A 14,053-nucleotide genomic window follows, 5' to 3' on the forward strand; every position below is an offset into this window, starting at 1 on the left:
TCTAATACTATATGCAATAGGTCAACTATATTTGGTGTATGGAAATATTTTATGATGTACATGTCAGTCTCACAGGTTTTATTTGACCTTGACCTCATTTTCACGGTTCATTGCTCAGTGATAAGTTTTTGTGTTTTGGTCTGTTTTTCTTAAACTATAAGTAATAGGTCAACCATATTTGTTGTATGGAAGGATTGTAAGCTGTATATGTCTGCCTGGCATGGTTCATCTGACCTTGAACTCATTTTCATGGTTCATTGGTCAATGTTTAGTTTTCTTGGTTAAGTCTGTTTCTTATAAACTATAAGCAATAGGTCAACTATATTTAGTGTATTGAATGATTGTAAGGTGTACATGTATTTCTCGTTTGGTTTATATGACTTTGACCTCATTTTCTTCGATCATGTTAAGTTTATGTGATAGTTGTGGTAAAGCTTTATATTTAGGACTATCAACATAATATCAATGGTTAGTAAAGAAGGTGAGACATTTCAGCGTGTGCACTCTTGTTTCTTTATATGAAATTAAATGGCATAAATTTATGTCATACATAACACATGGAATTTCTGGAAAAAAGTGAAAGTATGAATATAATTGTGAAGTTTATAATCTAGTTGAAAATGCTAACCATATAATCTCAGAATGATTAAGATGATTTTTTTTATCTAAAAAAAGATTGTGCAATTAAATTTCTTTCAGACTTAATTGTTTATGTTAAATGTCTTGTTGTTTCAGATTTTATTGGCAGTCATCAGCATGTGTGTATAGAATGAGTAAAATAAACCCACTACTACAGAGTGATGGGACATGTACATACAGTGACATTACAAATGTATTACAACAGCATGCCAGCCAGATGTATCGTGTTAAACCCAACAATGTTAATCCTACAGACTGCTATAGTAAGCATTTTAATGTATACAGTACTTTGAGTTTACACCCTTATTGAATTCTGAGGTATTGTTCAGTAGCATTTTTATGTACACAGGATACCTTAGAAGTATACAATTTTAGTTCCTTTTTTTGAGATACTTTACCCATTATAAAATAATCCAATGAAATGATACTCTAAAATTTCATCAAAATTGAAAAGAAGGATTATGTTGGGTCAAGAAATTAGATTAATTAATAACATACTGATTGAAATTCTTTCTTTCTTCAAATCGCCATATTACACATAGATATTACCAAATAGTTGAGAAATGAAACAAAACAAAGCATACAGTTATTATCGTTCTACATGGAAATCAGTTAATTTCATTTGTATGATGGGTTACTGTGGTTACATCAGTGAAAATATACACCATACACCTAATGTAATTGGAATTTATATAGACTGTCTTCCTTTTAAGTTTTATAAACATTTTATAGCTTTCTATAAGGTATGAGTTTTGATCTTTTAATAGTGAAGATTGTACAATGACCTTTAGTTGTTCACATCTTTGTCCTTTGGTCTATGGATAGCTGTCTTATTAGAAATCGTACCACATCTCTTTATTGTTATATTGCTTGGTTTTTTCACCAATTCATAAGTAGTAGATCCAATGCTGTTGAAAAACCTATTTTCTATTTTTTTCCCTTTCGTTTCGCTATGGAAATGCATGTAGTTCATTTGTGAAAACAATGAGATTTTTTCCATATAAGTAATTCCAGAAATATTTAAACCTTATTCAGACCCTCCTTTATTCTAAATATAAAAGTAGTTATTTTAACTCTAATAGATAAATTTTATGAATAATAAAAGAGTATAAAATTGTCTCATATGTTTTTATGAATTTCAGGCTATGATCGTGACCAAGAAAGATGTTCCAGTTTCCTGTATGATCCAGAAATGTACCAGGATTTTGATAACTGCCTTTACAATGTCATGAGGGCTAGGTTTGACACAAAGTTGGATACTTCTAATTTGACTTGTGTGTAAGTTAAATTAAATTGAACTATGCTATCACTTAAGATTAAAGCTCAAAGGTTGTATCTAAATGATCTCTATATAAATTTGTCATAGTATCCTGTCAACATTGCAGCAAGCATTTGTCTGTTATAAAAGATACAAAAGTATTATGAAGACCATGATTTGACTTCTTTTCTTGTTTTCTTGTTTTCTTGTATTGGTTAGTTGCTGTCCCTTATATATATACCTCAATGTTCTGTCAATGTTTTAAGTGTCATATTGCCAGTATTATGTTGTTATCATACACATATATGTACATATTTACTTCAGAATAGAATAAATATGCCATTGAGGACAAAAATCTTTTCATTTGCAAGAACTTGTACTGTATGAATAGGCTACTTTCTGTTTCCATTTGGAAATCAGTTTTTAATAATTTCTTGTTCAACATATAAAAATAAGAAGATATGGTATGATTGCCAATGAGACAATTATCCATCAGAGACCAAATGACGAAAAAAAAATAACATCTATAGGTCACCGTACAACCTTCAACAATGAGCAAAACCCATACGTCACAGCAAGCTATAAAAGGGCCCGCTATAACAAATGTAAAATAATTCAAACAAGAAATTGAACTAACAGCCTGATCTATATACAAAAGAAAAAACGAAAAACAAATTCGATATGCTGCAATAAATGACAACCACTGAATTACAGGGTCCTGATTTGGGACAGGCACATACAGAATGTGGAGGGGTTAAACATGTTTGCTGGAGCCAAACCCTCCCCAAACATGTCCACCTTATTACCAAGATCTTCACAATTTATTTCAACACATGTCAAATCACCAACAATTTCTCATTTTATTTATTGTGTTTACTTCCAGACTCTATGAAGAGGCAACCGAATGTGTATTCAGATATTACAAGTGGAAGGGTCTAGATAGCTGTGTCAAGAGTCAGTTTGAATCAGATTTAATCTGGATGATAAACATGCGTGCTGCCCAGTGGTCACAGATGATGGGCATGGATATAAAGGAAACAGAAATTACACAGAAATGCATAAGTATGATTTATGTGGAAAATTTTGCAGCCAGGTTTCTTATGCAGTCATTAACTGTGTAAACAATGGCATTCTTGTCACTTATTTATAAAGTCTGTACTTTTGATGTTTATAATATATCTCTTTAGAACTTGATATAGGATTTCACAAAAGAGACAGAATTTTTATCTTGTTCAAATCATGTGCAAAATTCACAAGTATTATTAGAAATTAGTTTCTTCTGATTTTTCATTTTTATACGACCGCAAAAAATTTTTTGTGGTCGTATATTGGTATGACGTTGGCGTCGTCGTCGTCCGGCGTCGTCGTCGATGTAGAAGTCTGGCGTCGTCCGAAGACACATTGGTTTTCGCACTCTAACTTTAGTTTAAGTGAATGGATCTTTATGAAATTTTACCACAAGGTTCAATACCACAAAAGGAAGGTTGGGATTGATTTTGGGGGTTATGGTAATAACAGTAAAGGAATTAGGGGCCAAAAAGGGGCCAAAAATAAGCATTTTTGTAACTTCCAGACATAACTTGTGTGTTAGTGTATGGATCTCTCTGACATTGTACCACAAGGTTCCATATCACTAAAGGAATGCTGGGATTGATTTTGGGGGTAATTGCCTCCAAATTTTAGGAATTAGGGGCCAAAAAAGGGGCAAAAAACAAGCATTTTTCTAGTTTCATGACAATAACTTGTGTGTAAGTGTATGGATCTTTCTGAAATTGTACTACAAGGTTCCATATCACAAAGGGAAAGCTGGGTTTGAGTTTGGGGGTAATTGCCCTAAACGTTTAGGAATTTGGGGCCAAAAAGGGGCCAAAAAACACATTTTTTTCTAGTTTCCAGACAATAACTTGTGTTCAAGTGTATGGATCTCTCTGAAATTGTACTGCAAGGTACCATACCACAAAGGGAAGGCTGGGATTGATGATGGGGGGTGATGAATCATAATGGGGGTTCAAAAAATTTTGGGGGGGGGATTTATTTTTTTTTCCTTTTTTTTCTTTTTTTCCTTTTTTGTTTCTTTTAAAATTTTCCATTTTAAGTTGGTTATTTCTGATTTATATTTAAAATCAAATAATAATGATATGGTAGGAGATACACACCAAACAGGATGTGTAAATTATTATATAATAAGTATTGTGCAATAGCAAGAAATTTTCAATTGCACAGTATTGCACAATAGCAAGAAATCTTCAATTGCACAGTATTGCGCAATAGCAAGAAATCTTCAATTGCACAGTATTGCGCAATAGCAAGAAATATCCAATAGCACAATATTGCGCAATAGCAAGAAATTGTCAATTGTACAGTATTGCGCAATAGCAAGAAATATTTAATAGCACAGGATTGTGCAAAAGAAGATACTTCCTATAAATTGCTTATTTCTTGACCAATTTCAATGGGGTTTTATTCTTGATTTCATGGGGTTCTTTAATATGCTGAATATAACCGTGTATTTAGTTTTTGGATTTTGGGCCCCGTTTTTAAATTGGTCCACATTGAGGTCCAAAGGGTCCAAAATTAAACTTTGTTTGATTTCATCAAAAATTGAATTATTGGGGTTCTTTGATATGCCGAATCTAACTGTGTATTTAGATTCTTAAATTTTGGTTCCGTTTTTTGAATTGGTCTACATTAAGGTCCAAAGGGTCCAAAATTAAACTTAGTTTGATTTTAACAAAAATTGAATTCTTAGGGTTCTTTGATATGCTGAATCTAAACATGTATTTAGATTTTTGATTATGGGCCCAGTTTTCAAGTTGGTCCAAATCGGGGTCCAAAATTAAACTTTGTTTGATTTCAACAAAAATTGAATATATGGGGTTCTGTGATATGCTGAATCTAACCATGTATTTAGATTTTTGATTTTTGGGCCCCGTTATCAACTTTGTCCACATTGAGGTCAAAAGGGTCCAAAATTAAACTTTGTTTGATTTCATCAAAAATTGAATTATTGGGGTTCTTTGATATGCCGAATCTAACCGTGTATTTAGATTCTTAATTTTTGGTTCCGTTTTCAAATTGGTCTACATTAAGGTCCAAAGGGTCCAAAATTAAACTTAGTTTGATTTTAACAAAAATTGAATTCTTAGGGTTCTTTGATATGCTGAATCTAAACATGTATTTAGATTTTTGATTATGGGCCCAGTTTTCAAGTTGGTCCAAATCGGGGTCCAAAATTAAACTTTGTTTGATTTCAACAAAAATTGAATATATGGGGTTCTTTGATATGCTGAATCTAACCATGTATTTAGATTTTTGATTTTTGGGCCCCGTTATCAACTTTGTCCACATTGAGGTCAAAAGGGTCCGAAATTAAACTTTGTTTGATTTCATCAAAAATTGAATTCTTGGGGTTCTTTGATATGCTGAATCTAACCATGTATTTTGATTTTGGATATTGGACCATAATAGGTGAATGTCCAATTTAAAATTTTTAAGTTCTTAGACCACATTCAATCTGTGTTAGAAACCTATGCTGTGTCAAATATTTAATCACAATCCAAATCCAAAGCTGTATCAAGCTTGAATGTTGTGTCCATACTTCCCCCAACTGTTCAGGGTTCGACCTCTGCGGTCGTATCAAGCTGCGCCCTGCGGAGCATTTTATTCTGTAATATAAGGGGAAAACCTATAATTGTCTCACATGTAATATTAAGTGGTAATCTTGAGGAAACAGGATAGCCATGAGCAACATTCCTTGTTTTTTTTTTTATCTATTTCTAAGCCTCATAAGAATAAATGTTATTTTTTAAAAACATTGCTAAAAAAATGTTCTTGAACACAAACTTCAAAACTAAATTCTATGCATGTAATTGAGAATAGCATTGCCAAAAAATATGAATGTTAACCATTTACAATTTTAGTATTCTACTAGCTGCTTAATGAAACTTTTGGCACAATTCTGAATTGCCCTGATAATATGATGAATGCTATCATGGCAGTTTCCAGACAATATCTTTCAATAATTAAGCAATATCTATATCAAATTTTGTTCGAATAGGCTCCATGGGATGAAAAGATCCCTATTGATTTCGAGGTCCCTAGTCTTAAGGTCAAGGTCATAGCAACAGTTGTTTGACTGAAATTGTAAGTAAATTTTGGTTTCAAAACACATTTGGAGAAAAGAAAAGTTTTTGGTTTAGTTTTGATTCTTTTTTATTACAAAAATGTGGAGACATATATCAAGCCTCCTCATGCCGCTAAACTAAACACAGCTTTAGAGCAACAAAACATGTCTGATGCCATGGCACTTTAATTCAAAATGTATTTACATCGCATGATAAAATTGTATCATAAATCAAAGGGACACTACTCTCATTACTTCCTAGCATACAACATGTTTTTAACATTTTAGCCAAAAATAAGATCTTAACCAAACTTGCATGGATAATGCTGCTTTGGGATTTTGAGATCTTTCAGTTATAAGAATTGTTATAATATTACAACCAAGGGTCTGGAAACCGTCTCATTTGAGAGTCATGACCTAAGCTGAAAGCTATTTGTCCTATACGAAAAATTGGGATTTAGGACAAATTTTATTTTTGTACAGAAATAATTTCGGTCATTTCATTGAGATCGAGTTTCTTAATCACCATTTTGCACTTGTGATCACTTGTTTTTGTTTTATAATCCCTTTCCTGTCATAAAACTGCCACTCCAGTATAGTTTGCTAATCCTCATGGCCCTCCTAATAACTATATTAATGCCTACGGGAACATTTCTAATGATAGGCAATCACTTTTTACCTGTGTTTTTAATTCACACCTGACATTGATCACAAGCTCATAATAATATCACAAAGAAATTAAAATTCCATGACAACTATATTCATTATTTAATTACTTTTCAGCAAAGACAGTCATCAATTCTGATTTAAAAATTTAAACTTAATTTAATTTACATAGATTTCATTCTAAATTAAACGAGTGCAACTATTATCTGTTATATCCAAACACTTTTAAAGGTTATAAAATTAAAAAAGCCGGTGATTTCCTGTCAATTTGATGAACAAAACGAATCCCAGAAATGAATCCAGAATTACTTGTACTTTAGTATTATCTAAATAACCGGTTTTAATTTCGTCTTCAAAATCGAAAGAAATGTTAGCTATGTTTGAGAAATTAACCATTTTGAGTCATTAAAGTCATTTCAATTTCAAACTGTTGCCTTCCCTAAACTGTTCTTGAACATTTTTAGAAAAATGGTAAGAAAATTCATGAAGTAAATGCGATGAAACAGTAATACATGTTCGTTGATGCTATGATGAATCAGTGTGATATCGAGAATTTGAAAAAGGGCACCAACTTTTCAGTCATCTCAAATGACTGAAATTGTGTGAAAAAATTTCCGGATCCTTGATTACAACACTTTTTATTTTATAGGTAATTCAACCAGTAGTCCAGATTTTGGACACAGTATATGTGAAGATGGAAGAGGGCTTATTTTATCTAGAACTGAATGTATCAGTGAAATTTTGATATCTCAACCATCAGATTCTGTCTGCAGGTATCTATTGCATTATACAGCCACACAATCTGCAGCTAATATAAATGTACTCTTTTGATACTTGTGCAAACAATATTAAAGTGATATGTAATGGATCATTGGACTTGCACTTATTTTTACACCTGACAATGTTAGTGCAACTCCTACTAAACTCAATGGATTTGATTGAAACTCAAAGACTATGGTGTTGCAACAAATAGAAAAATGAAATATTTCATGGAAGGGGAGATAATTGAACATAATTTTTGAAGAGATTAAAAAGGCAAATTGTGAGTCAGTCATTACTTTTGTAAGCTTGCTAGTTTTGTCAGAGGGGTGAAAGGACCTTTTTGGGGAATTCTGGATTGAGCTGTTTAATTCTCTGGAATTCTGGAATAGCCAGTTAAATCGTCAGGAATTCGGGATTCAATTACATTTATATTGTGATCCTGGAATAGACACATGATTTTCACTGGAATTCAGGATTTGGCTTTATTTTCTCAAGATTTCGGGATGAGACCCCCTCCTACTCCCCCTATTGTCATGCTGTTAATTAAAGATATCCTGTCAGTGATATCATATTTTAATATCAGATATTACTTTAGAACAGTATTCAACATAGCAGTCCAGTAAATAACTGGAAACTGATGACCATATCATGCTTAAAGTCAATATAAAACATTTTCATTACAGGACATTTGAAGACCGTTATATACCCTGTATTTTTGAGAAACTATCACATAATTTCAATTGCACTAGTCGCAATATAAAGAGGAGCATCTTGGAGGAAAATGATCTTATTACAAAGTTATCTCGAGGAAAAGTAGATTTATCATCATGTAAGTTTATTTTTTATGCCCCCGCCGTAGAGGTGTGGTCATTAAGTTTTACCCTTGTCTATCTGTACGTTCGTACATCCCAAAATTGGTTTCCGTTCTCTAACTTGAGTTTGCCTCAACCAAATGTTATGAAACTTATGCACAATGCTTATTACCACAAAACACAGATCAAGTTTGAATTTTGGTGGTGTCACTTTAACCGTTTTAGAGTTATGCCCCTTTTTAAATGGAAAAATTGCAAATTTTTTAGTTTCCATTCTCTAACTTAAGTTTGCCTCATCCAAATATTATGAAACTCATACACAACGCTTATTACCACAGAACACAAATCAAGGTTGAATTTTGGTGGCATCACTTTAACCGTTCTAGAGTTATGCCCCTTTATAAATGGAAAAATTGCAAAAATTTTATTTTCTTCTAAATATCAAGTAATTTTTAGAATTAGAGTTATCTTCCTTTGTCCATGATTATTTAAGGAATGACTGTAATATTTTTTCTGTCTATGAAGAAATAACATCAAAAATGTGGTGCACACTGAATAACCCGCGTAGCGGGTTATTTTAAAGTGTGCACCACATTTTTTATGTTATTTCGAATAGACAGAAAAAATATTACAGTCATTTCTTATAATTTAATTCTAAATTCCATTTTAAACCGGAGTAAACCTTGAAAAAACGTTGATGACGTCACGGTCACATGACAAAATCATGTCTATGAGCTGATAAACAAAACAACGTCAGCCAATCAGAAGTTGTGTTACATCCAAAATTAAATTACAGTTGAATCAACTACAATCAATGCTTTATGCAATGCAATGTTTAATTTAGACTTCCACTGATAAAACACAGATCAAGTTGAATTTGGGTAGTGTCACTTTAACCATTATTGAGTTATGCCCCTTTATAAATCGAAAGATTGCAAAATTTTTAGTTTCCATTCTGTAACTTAAGTTTGCCCCAACCAAACATTATGAAACCTATACACAATATTCATTACCACAAAACTAAGATCAAATACAAATTTTTTGTTTCAGTTTTCTAACTTTAGTTTGCCTCAACCAAATGTTATGAAACTCATACATAACTGTTCTAGAGTTATGCGTGTTTACAAATAGAAAAATTGCTGAATTTTTAGTTTCTGTTCTTTACTTAAGTTAGCCTCAACCAAATGTTATGAGACTTACACACAATGCTTATTACCACAAAACTCAGATCAAGTTCAAATTTGGGTAGCGTCACTTTAACCGTTCTTCAGTTATGTCCCTTTATAACTATATGCTATGGAAGCGGGAGCATCATCTGTGTCCACATGTGGACACTATCCACATTTATTTGCATTTACATTTAGTGTCTTTAAATGACTTCAGAATTAATTTAATGTACACCAGGAACCAGATTTATTTCTGTTTTATGAAAAACTTTTCAATGTTATATACTTATCAGTGTATTTCCTGCAATGGTTATAAGCTTACAACTTGAATGTTGTATGTGTTAATCTAGTTTATTATACCCTATGGCACGAAGGATATAAAGTTTTTGATCCGTCTGTCTGTCCGTCTGTCCGTCAGTCCGTCAGTCCTGTTCTTGTCATCTCCACTCCTCTGAAACCACACAATAGAATTTCATGAAACTTTGTAGATATTAAGGACATACTATGTAGATGTGCATATCGAAAGGAAATTATGAATCAATTTTTATTCCCCATGTACGATAGTAGGAGGGGCATTATGTTTTCTGGTCTGCGTCCGTTCGTATAGCCGTCCATCCGTCTGTCCTGCTTCAGGTTAAAGTTTTTGGTCAATGCAGTTTTTCATGGAAGTTGAAGTCCAATCAACTTGAAACTTAGTACACATGTTCCCTATGATATGATCTTTCTAATTTTATTGCCAAATTAGAGTTTTGACCCAAATTTCATGGTCCACTGAACATAGAAAAGGATAGTGCGATTGGGGCATCCCTGTACTATAAACACATTCTTGTTTTTCTAGGAGATATGCCCCATTTGGACATAGAGTTTTAGTCTAAATATATTACGGCAACAGTTTGTCATCTCAACTCCTCTGAAACCACACAACAGAATTTCATGAAAATTTGTAGATAATAAGGACATTCTATGTAGATGTGCATATCAACAGGAAATTATGATTCATTTTTTTTTCTAGGCGTGATGCCCTTTGAACTTAGAATTTTGGCTTAAATACACTACTGTAACAATTTGTCATCTCAACTTCTCTGAAACCACACAACTGAATTTCATGAAACTTTGTAGATGATAAGACATAATATGTAGATGTGCATATCAACAGGAAATTTTTCTAGGAGTTATGCCCCTTTGAACATAGAATTTTGCTGGAAATATACTACTGCAACACTTTATAATCACAACTCCTCTTAATCCACATAATAAAATTTCATGAAACTTAGTAGTTAATGAGTACTCTCAAATCGTACTTTCGTGTTAATTTGATCTGTTGATACAATTTGTAATGCATTTTTGTTATTTAATGTTTACTTATTCAGTGTTATATCTAGTCTCACTATTTTTAATATATTCCACCTTTGACCAGTGGCTGAGTGGTCTCAGTAATTCAACTACTGTATCACTAGTCTCTGAGGTTTAGGTTTGAACCCTGCACTTGTCATGTGTGTTAAACTCATATCTTAATTGACTAGGATTATCAGTTTTCATATCAAAAAATCTTTTTCATCAGGGCACCCTGGCTTCCTCCACAAATAAAAACTGGCTGCCACAAAATAGCCAATAGTGCTGAAAGTGGCATTAACCACCAAAAATCAATCGATCAATCATCTATGTAATTTGAATATTTTTACTCCACAGGTATATCAATGAATGTAACAGATATTTGTACATCTTATAAACCAGAAATTGTCAACTTTGAAGATTGTTCAATGGCTGCCTATGGTTTTATAAATAAAACAGTGTCTACAGAGGTTCTTTGCAGGTGGGATCTTGTTTTACTTCTGTTTTAATTACATAGATAGACAAACTACAAAGTAGGTGATTTGACAGAAAAGTTAAAGATAGGAATTTCTTTACTGAAGTTGAAAATGAAATTAACATGATATAGTTCTTTATACAATACCATGCTAAAGGATTGGGAATATACTGATTTAAACTTTTTTTCAGCTCACCTTGCACAGTTGCCATCACTTGGTGTATGTCGTTGTCGTCCATTGTTGTCGGTGTAAACTTTTTAAAGATCTCCTCTGTAACTAATGAACCAATTTCAGCCAAACTTTTGGTGAATGATCAATTGGGTATCTAGTATCAATTTTGTGTTTTTCCCCCATCAGTCGACAAACATGGCTGCCATGGTTTGAAATAGAACATAAGGTAAAATGCATTAATCGTCTTATAGCTTGAAAACTATAATAGGTAGAGAAAGACAAGGGCATAAATGCTCAGAATGAAGGTCTGTATACTTCCTATTTGCATCAAAATGATTAGATGACTTTGTAAAGAGTTATTGTCGTCAATTTTTGAGTAATTCTCATGTTTTTGCCTTTTAACTAATAAACAATATTGTGTAGGTAAAAACTAGTAAGGCAAAAATGACTAGCAATACAAGATTTACAAAAATGCCAATATCACCAAAACCATTGGATGATCCCTTAAGAAGTTATTGCCTGTAAATGACTGGTTTTTACTAATTTTAGTGGTTTTTATACAACTGCAAAAAATTTTGCAGTTGTATATTGGTATCATGTCGTCGTCGTCGGCAGCGTAGTCCGAAGACATTTGGTTTCCTGACAATAACTTTAGTAAAAAAAAACAGAAATCTATGAAATTTAAACACAGGTTTATAACCACAAAAGGAAGGTTGGGATTAATTTTGGGAGTTATAGTCCTAACAGTTTAGGAATTAGGGGCCAAAAAGAGGCCCAAATAAACATTTTTCTAGTTTCCAGACAATAACTTGTAGAACGGTGCATGGATCTCTCTGAAATTATACCACAAGTTTCCATACCACAAAAGAATGGTTAGGATTGGCTTTGGGGGGTTATGGCTCAAACCGTTTAGGAATTAGGGGCAAAAAAGGGGGAAAAACAAGGATTTCCTGGTTAATGGACAATTAAAAAAAAGTACAATGTTATGTTTAGATTACCTCCCTTACACTGCTTTTAAATTATGTATAAAGAAATGTTGTATTGTCTTGAGGTGATTAACTCTCAATTTATTCTTAGAAGTTACTATTTAAAAAAGCTGATTAAGGAATATTAATTTTAGCCATGATTATGTATGTCATTTTCTATTTTAAGACTTTTATGATGTATTTAAATGGATAATCGTGGTTGCAAACTCCAATGGAAATTTGAATTGAGATTATGGCCATATCTCGAGGGAAAGAATTTTTTGTTTTGGAAAAAGGTGGGTTGGGAGCTGAAAAAAAAATATTGGTGGTGGTGGGGGTAAAAAAGAAAGGGGGAGACAATTTTTCAAATTTTTTTTTTTTGGAGAATATGGCCATATCTCGAGGGAAAGAATTTTTTGTTTTGGAAAAAGGTGGGGTGGGAGCTGAAAAAAAAATATTGGTGGTGGTGGGGGTAAAAAAGAAAGGGGGAGACAATTTTTCAAATTTTTTTTTTTGGGGGGGGAGGGGGGGGGGGTCAATTCGCAACAGCACAGTGTATTGCACAAAAGCAAAAAATTGAATATAAATTCAAATCATATAACCAATTCTAAGTTCTTTGACTACAGTTATTCTGTGTCAAATATTTAATTACAATCCAAACTCATACCTGTATCAAGCGTGATTATTTTGTCCATTTTTGCCCTAACTGTTCAGGGTTGGACCTCTGCGGTCGTATCCAGCTGCGCGCTGCAAAGCAATTTATTTTTATTATCTCAATCAATATATTAGATGGGTTGAAACTGTAAACAGCAAAAATAATCAGAATAAAAGATCTGCAAAACAGCTTTTACAACTTAAGTAATTAGAAGACCACTTAAGGAGTAATAGCCTTCAATGACGATTTTTTAGTTCGTTGTATACTTGTGATTTTCAAAGATCTTCTCCTTTGAAATTACTAAACCAAATTTCAACCAAAGTTGGGGTGAATGATCCTTTATAGGGTATGCAGTATGAAATTTATGTTTTTTCCCTGTCTATCAACAAACATGGCCTCCATGGCTAAAAATAAAACATATGCTTCAAATGCATTAATTGTCATATATATCTCTAAAAACAACAATAGAAAGAGAAAATCTGACAATATCTACCTACTTCCTGTTTTGCACCAAAATTATCAGATGATTTATTATGGGAGTTATTGTACTTAAATGATGATTTTTTTTACAAATTTTAGCGTTTTTGCCTATTATCTTGAAAACTATAAAAGATGAGTAGTAACTGTTAACAGCAACATTATAAAGGAAAACAAGATCTACAAACATACCAAAATAACCAAATTCATCGGATGACTCCTTATGGGAGTTATTGCCCTGAAATGATTATTTTGACTTATTTTCAAGTTTTTGCCTATTATCTTGAAAACTAAAATAGATAGATAGAAATTATAAACAGCAAAAGTAATCAGCAATACAAGACCATATAAATACTCATATATCCGAAAACATTGGAAGACCCTTGATGGTATAGGTATTATATGTAGTCCTACCTGTAGCTCAGTGAATGTGATGAATATTTTCAACTCTGCTCCTCGACGTAGACGTGGTCATGTTCATCGTCATAATACATCACCTCTCCATGATGTCTCTATTAATGACCTGCTGCCATTTATACAAAAGCTGTTGG

The 14,053-nt window shown here is 32.6% G+C and overlaps 1 protein-coding gene across 7 annotated transcripts in view; it reads left to right on the top strand.

The window, feature by feature from the left end:
• LOC127735795 (uncharacterized) overlaps positions 1 to 14,053 on the top strand; it is a 216,451-nt gene that overhangs the window by 63,144 nt on the left and 139,254 nt on the right. For all 7 annotated transcript variants that reach the window (XM_052246113.1, XM_052246115.1, XM_052246111.1 and 4 more), the window contains 6 exons: positions 736 to 902; positions 1,782 to 1,917; positions 2,781 to 2,959; positions 7,336 to 7,459; positions 8,132 to 8,277; positions 11,116 to 11,239. In XM_052246113.1, the coding sequence (XP_052102073.1) occupies positions 736 to 902; positions 1,782 to 1,917; positions 2,781 to 2,959; positions 7,336 to 7,459; positions 8,132 to 8,277; positions 11,116 to 11,239 (876 nt within the window). The remainder of the gene's footprint in view (positions 1 to 735; positions 903 to 1,781; positions 1,918 to 2,780; positions 2,960 to 7,335; positions 7,460 to 8,131; positions 8,278 to 11,115; positions 11,240 to 14,053) is intronic.

The sequence above is a fragment of the Mytilus californianus genome, unplaced genomic scaffold, assembly GCF_021869535.1.
Source record: "Mytilus californianus isolate M0D057914Y unplaced genomic scaffold, xbMytCali1.0.p SCAF_3, whole genome shotgun sequence".
Taxonomy (NCBI): Eukaryota; Metazoa; Mollusca; class Bivalvia; order Mytilida; family Mytilidae; genus Mytilus; species Mytilus californianus.